The following is a 14599-nucleotide window of genomic DNA, read 5'->3' on the forward strand; positions in this document are numbered from 1 at the left end:
GTGACTCCAGGTCAACAGCAATGTGGTTGACTCTTAAATGGCACCAGTGATGGGCAATGAATGCTGGCCCAGCCAACGATGCCCACACCGACGTGAACGAATAAAGAAAAAAAAAAATGAGTCAGCATCTTCAAGAGACAGGGTGAGAAATGGAAGGAGAAAAATAAGAGACCCCGAGGAAAAGTAAGTATTGTGAAAATATATCCCAATGACATGCAGACAGCAAGCTGGCAGACTGGCATTCTGCCTTTGTACAGCACTGGCAGGAGCTTCACTTGGTGTCATTAATATTCAGCTGAAGCCTGTTGCAGAGTGCTGGCCTACTCATGCATTGAGCTCATTCAATCATCCCAGCAGGACATTCTGAAAGCTCAAACATTAAAACAAGCTAGTATTTCATTTTAGATGTTTTGAGGTTGCATGGATTGTGTGTGGGGGAGGGGGGAGAGGATACGGTTTGCGCTGAGTTGCTTCTTTGATAATTAGCTGCTCCCTCCTGTTTACCAGCTTCCCGTACCAAAGATGCTGGCTCTCTCTGAGGGACAAGGACACCCCTTGGGTGCTGATTCTCCCTGGAACACAGGTTCCTCTGTGGTTGCTGGCATTCCAGGGGAAAGCGGGGGAGGGGGTGGGGAGCGGGGAGGAGGGGCAGATCCACCCGAAGGGGCTACCCTGAGAAACAGTTTGTCTGAATTTCAACAATACCTGAGCAAATTTTCATTGTTTACCCATGGGATCTGAAACAACAAGTAGCATTGTTAAATTTGTTGAAGGGATGTGTGTCTCGCTGGCTAGGCCAGCATTTATTCCCCATCCCTAACTACCCTTGAGAAGGTGATGGTGAGCTGCCTTCTTGCACCACTGTAGTCCACATGGTGTAGGTACACCCACAGTGCTGTTAGGGATTTCCAGGATTTTGACCCAGTGACAGTGAAGGAACAGCGAGTCAGGGTGGTGTGTGACTTGGAGGGGAACTTGCAGGTGCTGGAGTTCCATGTAACTGCCACCCTTGTCCTTCTAGGTGCTAGAGGTCATGGGTTTGGAAGGTGCTGTATGAGGAATCTTGGTGAGTTCCTGCAGTGCATCTTGTGGATGGTTCACACGGCTGCAACTATGCATCAATGGTGGAGGGATTGAATGTTTGTGGAAGGGGTATCCATCAAGTGGGCTGCTTTGTCCTGGATGGTGTCTGGTTTCTTCAGTGTTGTTGGAACTGCACTCATCCAGGCAAGTGGAGAGTATTCCATCATGCTCCTGACTTGTGCCTTGTAGATGATGGACAGGCCTTGGGGAATCAGGAGTTGAGTTACTCACTGCATGATTCCTAGCTTTGATCTGCTCTAGTAGCCACAGTATTTATATGGCTTGTCCAGTTCAGTTTCTGTAAATAGTGGAAGTCGAAAGTGAAGGAGTCAGTGATGGCAATGCCACTGAATGTCATGGGCAATAGTTAGATTCTCTCTTGTTGGAGGTGGTCATTGCCCTGCACTTGTGTGGCACGAATTTTACTTGTTCGCCCAAGCCTGGATATAGTCCAGGTCTTGCTGCATTTTGGATATGGACATCTTCAATAGAAGTTGTGAATGGTTACTTTATGATGGAAGGAATGTCATTGATGAAGCAGCGAAGGATGGTAGGGCCAGTCTCTGGTCGATGGATTGCGCTATTAATTGAATGTTTGACCAAGCAAAGCATCATAGTCAAATTCAAATCTGTGCTCAGCGCCAGATTCCCTGGTTCGATTCTGGCATTGGGTGACTGTGTGGAGTTTGCACGTTCTCCTGGTGTCTGTCTGGATTTCCTCCGGGTGCTCCGGTTTCCTCCCACAGTCCAAAGATGTACAGGTTAGATGGATTGGCATGCTAAATTGTCCCTTAGTGTCCAAAGAGGTGCAGGTTAGGTGGGTGAATGGCCATGCGCGGGGTTACAGGGATACGGCGGGAGATGGACCTCGCTAGGGTTGATGCCGACTCAATGGACTGAATGGCTTCCTTCCGCACTGTAGGGATTCTATGGGATCCTGTGCAGATGGAGGCTGAAATCGCCAGAAGGAATTGAGTCATTTTGGAACTTATTGCACAGTTGGCAGGAGCTCTCTTGTAGCTCATCTGTGTTTGAATGTTATTCTACCATGGGGCTTTTGCAGTTTAATTTGAATCAATCCTCACTCACTGCATAAATATATACTCATTTTCCAGCAAGGGGCAGTGGAGAGCAAGCACAAAGTCAAACCCAGTCAGATAACTCCTCCCAAACCCAGAAGAGGTGCTGGATAAATTAACTCCGTACTGACAAAGAATTGAACCTGGAACCTGACACACTGGAGCCTTTTCATACTCAAATGTGCCACCTGCCTTCATTTGATACACAATTCTAATGACACTGGAACAGAAGGAGGCCATTTAGGCCCTCGAGTCTGCTCCACCATTCAAGTAGATCATGCTTAATTGGTACCTCAACTCCATATCCATTGATAATCTCACCCAATAAAAACCTGTCGACCTCAGTCTTGAAATTTCTATTTTACCTCCAGCAAGCACAGCCTTCTGGGGAAACGAGTTCCCGTTGTGTAAGGATAGTACCAGATTTCCCTCCTGAACGGCCTAGATCTAATTTTAATATTATATCCCCTTGTTCTGGACTTTCCCTATCTCTCCAACTTCCTCTAACATTGCACAGAGATCTAGCGACAGGAGGCTATTCGGCCTCTTAAGCACATTCCACCATTGAATCAGATTAACCTCATCAAAGTCTGACTCAAGCATTTGGTGCATGGTCCAAAACTACAGTCCCATTTTAAGATATGCAAGACCAGTTTGAAACATTTCCAATTTTCAATTCTGGTTTTGGTGACAATGTTTTCACAATTTCCTCTCAAATCACCTCTATCTCTTCAAACCCCTCCTTGAAATCCACCTCGTAGAATCAGAGAATCTCTACAGTGCAGAAGAAAGCCCTTTAGCCCATCGAGTCTGCACCAACCCCCCCTACCTAGGCCCACACCCCTGCCCTATCCCCGTAACCCTGTAATTCCATCTAACCGTTGGACATTAAGGGGCAATTTTAGCATGGCCAATCCACCTAACCTGCACATCTATGGTCTGTGGGGGGAAACTGGAGCACCCGGAGGAAACCCATGCAGGCATCGGGAGAACGTGCAAACTCCACACAGAAAGTCACCCAAGTCTGGAATTGAACCTGGATCCCTGGCGCTATGAGGCAGCGGTGCTAACCACTGTACCAACCCCCTTCATATTGCCTTACAATGTAGTTCATGTTGTTTGATTACCCGTCTGTGGGAGGTCCTTCTGTGGTACAGGTGCCACATGAATAGCAAATTGATGTTGTAACTTTAACTTGATACAGCCTAACGGCCTCCATAAGGACATCAAGTGGGAAGCAGATCGTGCTTGGATGTGATACTCCCTGTGGTCAAATAGCCGACCAACACTCAATGTACTGACTCTCACATGGAAAGGGATACAATGGCAGTTTTTTTTGCCAGCGCTGGTTGGTTGTATTCTTGGAACTGTAATCTCATGGCTTTCCATGGCCAACCACTTGCCCCAACCCCACCCTGCAACCCTCCCATCATCGATTGCCCTGGCAGTGCCCCGCTTCTCCCCACCACCACCCACCAATTGTAAACCGAACACGCTTCCCAATCCAGGATTGAACGATGCTTGACGGTTAGTGTAACCGTCGATTTTTTTGCCACTCCAATTTTTAAAAAAATAATAAACAAGGGCGTTCAAAACTCTATACTTTATTTTCAATGCTCCTATCGTTTTTTTGTGTGTGTCTCAGAGGTGTTCTGGAGATGAATCTTCAATTCCTGGAGAGTCCAGGGTAATCATGGAGGGTTGGCAACTCCAGCTATGCTGATGGGACACAATGGGAAGGCATCACAGTCAGGAGTTTTGACTTTTGCAGCACAAAGGGGGGGGGGGGGGGAGTTCTAAAAGCAAATCCTAGCCCCCCCCAAAAAAATTAGCATGAACTGGGTTAAACCAAATAAATGAAAGATGGTCAAAGAGAACCCCTTGCTGTGTGAAGGGAGAGGGCAGAACCGTTGTTGATGGTGTTGGTTTTCCAGAGGAGGAGGGGGGAAGGTGGGGCGGGTGAACACTTCCTGCGGACGGGACAGGAAGTGGCGGCGGATGGAAGATGGAGGATCAGGAGATGCACCTGAAAGTTAAGAAGGGTGAGTGCGTCCCCCGTGAGTGTTTATACAGACGCCTCCTCCGCCTGACAACCCCTCTCAGGAAGGGGCTGAATTAAAGGGGCCGGAAATGAGAATGTGCGGTAAACCGAAAAGAGCGAGCACGAAGGGAAGAGCCTGCTTTTACATAGCGCCTTTCACGCCCCCCCCTCCCCGAAGTGTTACTACAGCCAATGAAGTGGAGACTTGGAAAAGTAGGAAAGCCGGCCGCCAGTTCACGCACAGCATGATCCCAGAAACAATAATGTGACCTCGTGGGAGCACTTTAAAAGCATTTAATCGGCTGTAAGGCGTGGCGAGGTGTCCTCAGATCATGAAAGGTGCTATGTAAACAAAAGTGTTTTTTTTAAAGGGGGGGAAAAGAAAACAAAATGCTGTTCGACGGGTTTGGGTGATATGAGGTCAAATGATGCAACCTTCAGGAATGTGTCCAGCAAGAACTGGCAATCCCCAGGAAAAGAGTGTTCAGTGTCAGTGGCCAGGGAATGCGGACAGAAGGAAGGGAGTCAACAAAAGAGAAGGGCTGCGTGGCCTCCTCTTGCACTAAAATTGTTCCTGATACAGTCCACTCTGGATTCGAAGCTGCTTAGTTCACCTAATCTGTGAAGTTGAGTATTTATTTATTCCCCCAACACCTCAGTTACCACTTTATTTATTATGTTTTTGCATTCCCTTTGTCGTGGAAATCATAATAAAGACAAATTCCTCGAGGTTCGATTTAAGGAAATTTATTTACACAAATATACTTGTGGAGAGAGAGTGTTTCAGCTGCAAAGCCAAGGCACTGCACTCTGAGTTATGCAGTCAAAAACCATTATATTTATAGGTTGAAATAAACAACTTTGAAGAGCTAAAGCTTGGGAACATACGCAAGAGGAAATATGAATGTTTTGCCCTTGGTTTAAAAACAATTTGAGTACGCATTTTGTTGTCCTTCGGAAGAACAACTTATTATAATAAGGCCAGTACCACATACTAAGCAGTATTTGGTTTACATTACTTGACCTCCTTATTTTTGCTCAAAAGCAGTGTTAAAATATAGTTAATATTCCCAGCATGCTTCTAAATTGGTAACTCATTAACTTCCCTTCCACACCCATCCTCAATAATTTCCTACCAGGAAAATGAATTTGAATGAACATGAGGTGACATTAAAAAGGTCTTTTGAACAAAGATATACGTGAAGAAGTCTGCTCTGCGGATTTTAATGTTTTGTATCTTTTTAAACAATATCAGTGGGAGTGTCTAAACGTGATTAGGCAGTTTGAAATTGAAGTTAAAGAAATACAATTGCCTCAGGAGGTTCCAAACCGCTTCGCAGCCACTGCTTGTATTTATAAAGCATCTTTAATATCAAAAAATGTCCCAAAGTGATTCACAGGAGGGTTTGCAAAAGGGGTCATGACAGGGTGGATATGGAGAGGATGTTTCCTGTGGGAGAATCTCCAACTAGGGGGGGGTCACTGTTTAAAAATAAGGGATCAAGTAGATGATGCAAAAAGTGTTCTCTGAACGATGTGAGGTTTTGGAACATTCTTCCTGAAAAGGTGGTGGAAACAGTCTGAATATTTTGAGGCAGAGCTAGATAGATTCTTGGTGAGCCAGAGGACGAAAGGTTATCGGGTTGGCACAGTGGTTAGCACTGCTGCCTCACAGCACAAGGGACCCGGTTTCAATTCCAGCCTTGCGTCAGTGTGTGGAGTTTGTACACTCTCCCCGTGTCTGCGTGGGTTTCCTCCGGGTGCTCTGGTTTCCTCCCACAGTCCAAAGATGTATGGGTAGGTGGATTGGCCACGCTAAATTGCCCCTTCGTGTCCAGGGATGTGCAGGTTAGGTTATGGGGGTAGGGAGGGGTGGTTGGGTGAGTGGATATGGGTAGAGCGCTCGTTCAAAGGGTCGGTGCAGACTCGATGGGCTGAATCCTTCTGTACTGTGCAAATTCTGTGATTCTATGATAGGCGGGATGTAGGTTTGAGGTTACTTTTAGATCAGCCATGATCTTATTAAATAGTGAGGGGCTGAATGGCCCTGGTTTGTACATTCGTATGTAATTTGACACGGAGCCACATGAGATCATGTTAGGAAAGTGACCAAAAGCCTGGATAAAGAATTGGGTTTTCAGCAGTGTCTTTCGGTGGAAAGAGAGGCTGAGGGAAGGAATTCTAGAGCGCAGGGCCCAGGCAGCTGAAGGCACGGCTGCCAATTCTCGAATGATGGAAATGGGGGGTGGTTTGGAGACCAGAATTGGAGAAGTGCAGATATGCAGGATTGTAGGCCCAGAGGACATTACAGAGATAGAGGAATATGATCATGGAAGAATTTGAAAACAAGGGTGAAAATTTTAAAATCGAAGTATTGCTTAATGGAAGCACCTCAGGATCTTTTTGCTACTGGAACGGCACTATATAAATACACATTATCTTGATTAACCTGTGTCAGATAAACCATGCAACATAGCTCTGCCTGAGTGAAGGGCAGCCCCAAAAGTCACATATGGTCTAACTTCTGGCTCTCATCCAGTTACAGAGAAATTCACGGAAAGTATGTACTTCTTGGCCAATGAGCCGTCACTGGCTCTGTACCGACTGCAGGAGCACGTGCGTCGATCTCTCCCAGAGCTGGTGCAGCACAAGGTGAGGGGAGGGCGAGTGAGTTACCGGGAATTGTTGGATTGCAATTGAATTATCTCTGCTCCAATTGTGTCATTCTCATTGTCCATTACCGACAGAGAGTAACCAAGCAGATCTCCCCCTCTTTCCTCCCCCACCCGTGCCCCACACAAACTCCTCTTCCTCCTCCCCACCGCCTCATCAGCAATATTAGATATTTGCTGTCAACAAAAGTGATTTGACTGCAGGAGCCATTGTGGCCAATCTTCCTCAACATAATTGTGAGTTATCCAGCTGGACTTCCTGAATAGTATCCACAAGAAGGGTTGTGTCTGTTTTTTATTTTCCTCCACCTCTTTTCCTCCCCCTCCCCCCCCCCCCCCCTGTTTTCCTACCTCAAAGGCACTAAACCTCAGTCATGTTGACCTTGGTGTTATTCCTGGTCATGATCAGCCAGAGTGATACAGATTGAAGTCGGGGTTTGAATTTTGCACTGTACAGTCATCATCTAGCCCTTTGAGCTATCAGGGATTACATCAGTTTCTCTTGATTTGTGAATGTTTATCCAGCAGACCTCCCACCTCCTCGCCCACAGTCATGACTGGGGAACAGGAGAATAACGGGGGTGAGGATGGCAGTGATGTTTTCTCCTCCTCCACTAGTTCACCATTGGTATTAGTCTTTTACAGAGCAAACACACAGGGCACACAACTCATGCTGTCACACAAGGATGTTTAGAATCATTTGCGGGTAACAGAGCATGCTCTCATTTACAATCATAGGAAACAGAAACTGCATTCTTACCCATGAAAGTAGAACAGTCACTTGCGGGTAAGCAGTCCTTACATAGCTACATACATACACTAATCTCTTTTTGTGTTGGTACCGATGTATCAGTCCCATTGAACCCATCTGACTGTCGATGGCACAGGGAGCCCCAAGTGCATTGCAGGTGTGGTTTTGATCAGCTAGCTTTATGAAAGGAAGAATTCCCTCATCCTGAAAATAAAATGCTGTGTTTAATCGGCAGGGTTGGTCCATCAGATTTTCCTCCTTTGTTTCCCCCACAGACAGACATGCAAGGAGTGGAGGAGCAGTGCCAAGGGGCGATATATACTGTTGAATATGCCTGCAGGTGAGACTGTCCTCGTAAAGCTGAAGGGAATGTTTTAAATGAGTGCAAGGTGCCAGTATCGGCCCTGGTATGTGTTATGTGTGATAATTGAAGCAAGTGTTCACAAATGGAGATGCTGTAATGATATTGGGCTCCTCAAGAGGTGGATTCCCCCTCTGGATTACTGTGTCGTGATCATGGCTGGAGAACCCTTGTATATACAGCCAGTAGACCAAGGCAACTGCTGGCCTGTGAAGCTCCCATTGTTGGACAGCCAGCTGGCATTCACTGACTGGATGTGACTTGGATGTCTAGGTGGGATATTGATGTGCTGCCAGAATGGTAGATCATGTACTCCAGCAGGGGCCACCGCCTTCAAAGAAGGAGGAGATAAATATCTGTAGCACCTTCTAATCAAATCACATACAGAGACCATTCTGTGAACAGATGTAGGTGAGGGTTGTCAATGCTGGGGATGGAACATTTGCCCACTTTGGACACACAATGGCAGCACTCTCATGTTAATTACAGAAAGGGTCAGATACAGGCTAAAGCTCCCCTAAACTGTCCCATAAAACACTCCCTAGGGCTGTCTATGCCACACCAGCTCTACTGGCCCATGGTCTCCCTCTGAGTGAACACTTTGAGAGTTAGAACCATAGAAATGATACCGCACAGAAGGCAGCCATTTGGCCCATCTTGTCCATGCTGACCCAAAGACAGCAAGGTGCCCTTTCTAATATCACCTTCCTGCACATGGCCCATAGCCCTGCAGCTTACAGCACCTAAGGTATAGATCCAGGTTGTATTTTAAGAGTTTAGGGTCTCTACCTCCAACTCCAACACCAACTCAGCAAATTCCAGATACCCACCACCGTGAGGTTTTTCCTCATGTCCCCTCTAATCCTTCTGCCAATCTATGACCCCCATTTTTTGAACTTGGTGCCAGTTTTATGCTGGGTGTCCATGTCCACGAGGATCTCCATTGAAAACCAAATTCATTTAACATTGCAACATCCTTGTGGCCAACAAACGAGTAAATTTTCCTCCCAGGGGTCAGCCCTGGCATTGACTCCAGTATCAGAGGTGAAAAGTCAGAAGTGAAATATCTTCAGCTGGAGAAATACAACCATTTAAAAAAAATAAAAGTAAACTTGCTCCTATCACAACCTCTGCACGTTTTTGCAGCATTTTATAACCAATGAAATACTTTTCTGAAGTGTTGTCACTGTTGACATGTAGCAGCCAATTTGCACTTGGCAAGATGACCTTTACTCTGAACAGTAATGTGCACCTTTTACACCCTCTGGATAATTATTGTGCAAAACACCAGAGAGAAATTCTCTGCTCTTCAAAGTGTGGGATCTCTAACCACCCTGAGAAAGGCATATGGGACTTTGGTTTAATGTCACATCTAAAAGACGTGCAGCAGTATGGCGTTCCCTCTGTACTGCGTGGAACACGTTAGTCTGGATTATGCATTCTCTTTGGAGTGGGATCTTGAACCCTTTGATTCCAAACAAGGTCCTCCTGACTAAACCACTGCTGGCATCTATCCTGAATGGATTTATTCTGCTCTTTTCTTTCCTCCCCACTCCCTGTATAGTGCTGTTAAAAGCATGTCCAACAGTGGGGCATATTTCAAGAACATCGAGGGGCTGCTGCGACGAGCCATCAGCATCAAGGACCAGATGAGCTCTCTGCAGAGCCGCAGGTACTGTGAGGGTCATGGGGTCTGCTGGGTGCGCCCATTGTTTCTAGCCCCCCTCATTTAATTTTAATCATTCGGCTGTCAGCTTGGGTGTGTGTCAGGGGGAATCATTGAAAGCAGCACCTCAGACCTGGATAGTCGTGGAGCTTCTGTGTAGCGATGAAGTTAGAATTTGCATTAACCAAAACTGGCTGACTTAACTAAAATGACCTGACAACTTTTTTTTGGGGGGTGGAATTACTTCACTGTACCACTTAATGGCCGGAGCCTATAGTGTGACAGAAAAATTGAATGGGAAATGTTGACAATGGTACATGTCATTTTTGCTCATAACTTTCAACAATTGAAAATGAGTTCTTGACTGGAAGTGTGACACCAACAGAGAGAAATAGACAACAAGGATGATGGTGATGAAGTGCTGATTTACTGAAACCTCCTGGGGGATTATATAGTTCGATGTTTGATTTGAAGTATTTTAATTTGTAGCTGTTTTAAGTTCTGTGAGTACTGAGTGACTATTATAGCATCAGGTGACGCCTCTGACCAAGTCCTGTGCTTCCATCAGTCTCACAATGCAGCCCTGCTTCCAATTAGATATTTTGGATGGAGGGTGTGGGTGGGAACTTTTCTCTATGCAGAGACTGTTCGATTGTGTCAAACCATCTGCACTTCCACACTCTCCATGCCAGGCAAACCGTTGCTCAGTGAAAGGCTTTCTTCAGTGATGGAAGACTATGGAACTGCTGTCTGCAGTCAGTGTAATGGTGCGCCTACCCGGGAGGTCCCAGGAGGTCTTGAATTCAACTTTTGAAGAAATGAAGGCTTTACCCTGCCCCACCCCAAGAGCATCATCCCAAAGTCTGCACAAGCCCCATTTTGCCGAGGTCCTGTGCATGGAAGCTGCCCCTGTTCACTTATACCTCACTACAAGTGGCCATTCTTCATAAGTGAACCTCTAGAGTGTTTCAGTAAGTTACTTGACTGAGGGAGGCATTGTGCCATCCTGTCCTCCTTCTATGTCTACCTGAACTTTAAAACAGAGGGTCAATGAATGGCAATGGTGCAGAAATTTTTCGCTGCTAATAATGGGCGTCGTTCTCAGAGATCACTGTCTTATTATCTTCCCCAGAAAGCATTGAGTCAATTTGAACCTACGGTAGACAGATTTTTGTTGACAAGGGAGTCAAGGTTTGAGGGGGAGGAGTGTTTGGCAGGGAAGTAGAGTTTAGGCCACAATCAGATCAGCCAGGATCTTAATGCCCGGGGAAGCAGGCAAAGATTGAGTAGAATGGGCATATATTTTCTGAAGGTTCAAAGAATAAGAGGTGATTTTTAGTGAAACGCATCCAAGTTATTAGAGGGCCTGACAGGGCAAATGCTGAGAGGCTGTTTTCCTTCTGGCACGAGAGTGTAGGACTCAAGACAAGGAATCGGCCTGAGATAAGGAGAAATTTCTTCACAAGAGGGTTGTGAATCTTGGAATTTTCTACCCCAAAGAGCTGTGGATCCGCAGCCATCAAGTATCATTCAATACTGAAATCGATACGTAAGATTTTGGATATTTAAGGGAATCAAGGGATGTGGAGATCGAGCAGAAACATGGAGCTCATGATTTTGTTGACTAGCTTGTGTGTGTGTGTGGGGGGGCGGTGTGTGTCTGACCTCTTCCTGCTTCTATTCACATGTCTGTTATGACATGAGGCAGGGAAAACCCTCTGGCGGAGAGCTCAGAAAACCATCGGTGCAATCAGCTTTTACTTCCCAGGCATGCTACACTCATCACACCTCATGTCTCAAATTATTCCACCGTGTCACAAAATGTTATTTTCTGAATTTATCCCAACCCGTTGCATTTGTGAGATGATAGGTTGCCAGGATCTGGACGGGCTGACTAGATTGTGATGTGCGGCAGGGTCAAGTTTGTGCCCTGCTTGTAACTTGATTTAAATTGCACGATGTTAAAATGCACCCTCAGTACTCCCAGTATTCATGTTGCATTTGCGTTTTCTTTTCTTTTTACCCATCGTTGCATGCAGCTTTAGTGATGTGAGTGTCTGTTACAGTTCCATTGTTACACAGGCAGTTCCTGAACCTCCCTCCTTCTCTTCTTCCTGAGTGCAGAGCCAAGCGTGCACCCCTCCCTTTCCAGGTTAGTATTGCTGAAATCGGGAGGCAAACCAAACTCTAATGCCAGGCTTGGGGCCTCCGCAGCCTCAAGTACAGTTGAATCTTTAATACTTGACCAATGCAGACCTTCCAACTTGCCACCTTTGTTTGAGCAATCTCCTGCAGTGTTTTAATCATTATATGTTTGGTTTTTGCTTTGCTTATATTTTGTTTCAGATCCAGTTAAATGAATGATTAGTGGCAGTCCGAAGCTTCTGTGGGCCTATTGCAATGTTTGAATCCTCGGTCAATTTGATTTCACCTCAACCCTTGGCATTTGGCTCCATTACCCTTGAATGAAATTTACTTCCAGGTTGGAAGGTCTGCTAAAGTGCCAAGAGTTATATTTTTCTGTCCTATTTTTCCTCCCCCCTACAGGCTGTTAATCATCCCCGTGCTCTCCTCTGATCAATGTGTGGGTGCAGGAGCAAGAAAGCCCAGCTCTGCTGACAACCTTGCATGACTGTCTAGGTATTTTAGACACCTTGAGCAAGAGGGTCCGGCCCCAGTGTATTGTGTTAAATTGCAAAGCAGAGCAGGGAAGATCGAAAAGAGTCGACAAGATGAGACAAATTGAGAAGTAGTGAGACAACGTTTGGGTTTCAAAAGGCCACAGATAGGTGGATTAACGTTAGTTCATAAGAGGCAGGTATAGGCCATTCGGCCCCTGCAACCCCGTGCATTAAGATCCTGGCTGATCAACTCTACTCTCTTCTCTCTTCCCCCCCCCCGCCATGACCTTTGACTCCCTTGTCAACAAAAATCTGTCCAAATTAGCTTCAATTGACTCACTGGTGCTGGGGAAGATAATTCTAAAAACAAATGACCCTCAGAAAAGAAATTTCTTCCCCTCTCCGTCTTAAATGCAGACCCCCCCCATCCTATTTTGAAAGTTCTAGATTCCCCCACGAGGGGGAATATCCTCTCAGCATCTACCCTGTCAAGCCCTTTATATGTTTCAATAAGGTCACTTCTCATTCTTCTGAACTCCAATGGAAATAGGCCCAACCCCCTCAATCTTTTCTTTATCAAAAGGGAAGACTGAGGAAGGTGAAAAGTCCTGAGTTTGGAGGTCCTGAGTTAGGTTGTGAGAAGAGCATTGGAATTCAAGGTGAGCTTAGGGTTACCAACTCTGAAATGTTGTTGTTTTATTCATTCACGAGATGCGAATGTTATTGCCCATCCTGAAATATCCTTGAGAAGGTTGTGATGAGTCATTTCCTGACAACTAATTGGCTAAATAACACAAATTTCTCAGTTGCTGTGGTGGGATTCATGTATCTGGTCATCAGTTCAGGCCTCTGGGTTACTTCATAGAATTTACAGTGCAGAAGGAGGCCATTCGGCCCATCGTGTCTGCACCGGCTCTTGGAAAGAGCACCCCACCCAAGGTCAACACCTCCACCCTATCCCCATAACCCCACCCAGCACTAAGGGCAATTTTGAACACTAAGGGCAATTTATCATGGCCAATCCACCTAATCTTTGTGGACTGTGGGAGGAAACCGGAGCACCCGGAGGAAACCCACGCACACACGGGGAGGATGTGCAGACTCCGCACAGACAGTGACCCAAGCCGGAATCGAACCTGGGACCCTGGAGCTGTGATGCAATTGTGCTAACCACTATGCTACCGTGCTGCCCCAGGAATAACCACCATTCTACTGTTCCTCGAGGTTTACACGTTATGACCTGTCTTCTCCCGCCTCCCGCCATTCAACATATCCAACCTTATGGTGCCTGCCTTTCCACAGGCAACAAAAAAAGCAATTTGTTTTGAATTACCACAATTGGAAGTCCTTTTTAACCTGTCTTCTGATAATTTTTATGATGGGTACATGTTCAAATAAAATGGAGCGGGGGCGGGGGGGAATTCACAATTTTTTAAATGCCCGGTGATTATTCTGGGGTAACTCACAGCAGAGTCCTGGAGATTAATTTGTTAATTCCTGGAGACTCTGGGGCAATCCTGGAAGGTTGGCAACCACTGTGGGTGCTGGAAGGGATGCAGCAATTTGGAACTTGGAAGAGGAAGTGTGGCGATTAGGGGATTTTCACAGTAACTTCATTGCACTGTCAATGTGAGCCTACTTGTGACAATAATAAAGATTATTATTATTAATGGGGTAGGACTGACTGGATTGCTCTGCAGGGAACGGGCTTGGACCCGATGGGCTGAATGGCCTCCTTCTGTGCTGTAATGGAGAATGGCTTCAGTTTGGTGATTCGAGCACTAAACCGCTGTCAGAAGGATAACTCGGTTGCAGTTGTGATACGTTGAAAATTCCCTGGTTAACTTGATCGGTGTCCAACCGATCTAACCTATCACTGTCCAAGACTCGCTGACTGGTCAAGTGGTCAGTCTCGCTTCCTTTATGACGTCTGTAGCTAACAACATCCTTATTGTCTTTTTCATATTGGGAAAACATCAATCCAACAGGGGAAAAATTTAACCTATGCGCATGCATGGTGTTTTCTGATTGGACAACCGTTACCAAGCCATTTTCTTTTATTCATCGCAGGAAGTGATGTAAAGAATGTCCTGAGCTTGGGTTGAAGAGAATGAGTCGTGTGAGCATCATTCTCATCTTCAAAAAGCCAGGTGAGCTACAGGCGACCATTTGTTTGTCATCAATCCTTCCCAATAGCTCCCCTCGCCCACTTCACCCCCAAAACACATGATTTCCACTTGACCGGATGAGCAAGGTTGGAGATCATTGATTCAAGTGCCTTCCTGTGTGTCGATTTGGGACTTAAACCCTTCCTTTGGATTCACA

General features: G+C 46.0%; 1 protein-coding gene across 22 annotated transcripts in view; it reads left to right on the forward strand.

Annotated features, from left to right (window-relative positions):
* The window catches only part of borcs8 (BLOC-1 related complex subunit 8), a 25389-nt gene continuing 10790 nt past the window's right edge, over positions 1–14599 (forward strand). For 4 of the 22 annotated variants that reach the window (XM_072482272.1, XM_072482268.1, XM_072482270.1 and 1 more), the window contains exons 1-5: positions 4129–4204; positions 6743–6855; positions 7902–7966; positions 9552–9659; positions 11736–11805. In XM_072482272.1, the coding sequence (XP_072338373.1) occupies positions 4168–4204; positions 6743–6855; positions 7902–7966; positions 9552–9659; positions 11736–11805 (393 nt within the window). In that variant the 5' untranslated portion in view covers positions 4129–4167. Of the gene's footprint in view, positions 184–4128; positions 4205–4264; positions 4543–4634; positions 4830–6742; positions 6856–7901; positions 7967–9551; positions 9660–11692; positions 11806–14344; positions 14425–14599 lie in introns of those variants that run through there. The other 18 variants (XM_072482282.1, XM_072482279.1, XM_072482280.1 and 15 more) reach the window with 11 other exon arrangements.

Source organism: Scyliorhinus torazame, chromosome 18, assembly GCF_047496885.1.
Source record: "Scyliorhinus torazame isolate Kashiwa2021f chromosome 18, sScyTor2.1, whole genome shotgun sequence".
NCBI classification, from domain to species: domain Eukaryota; kingdom Metazoa; phylum Chordata; class Chondrichthyes; order Carcharhiniformes; family Scyliorhinidae; genus Scyliorhinus; species Scyliorhinus torazame.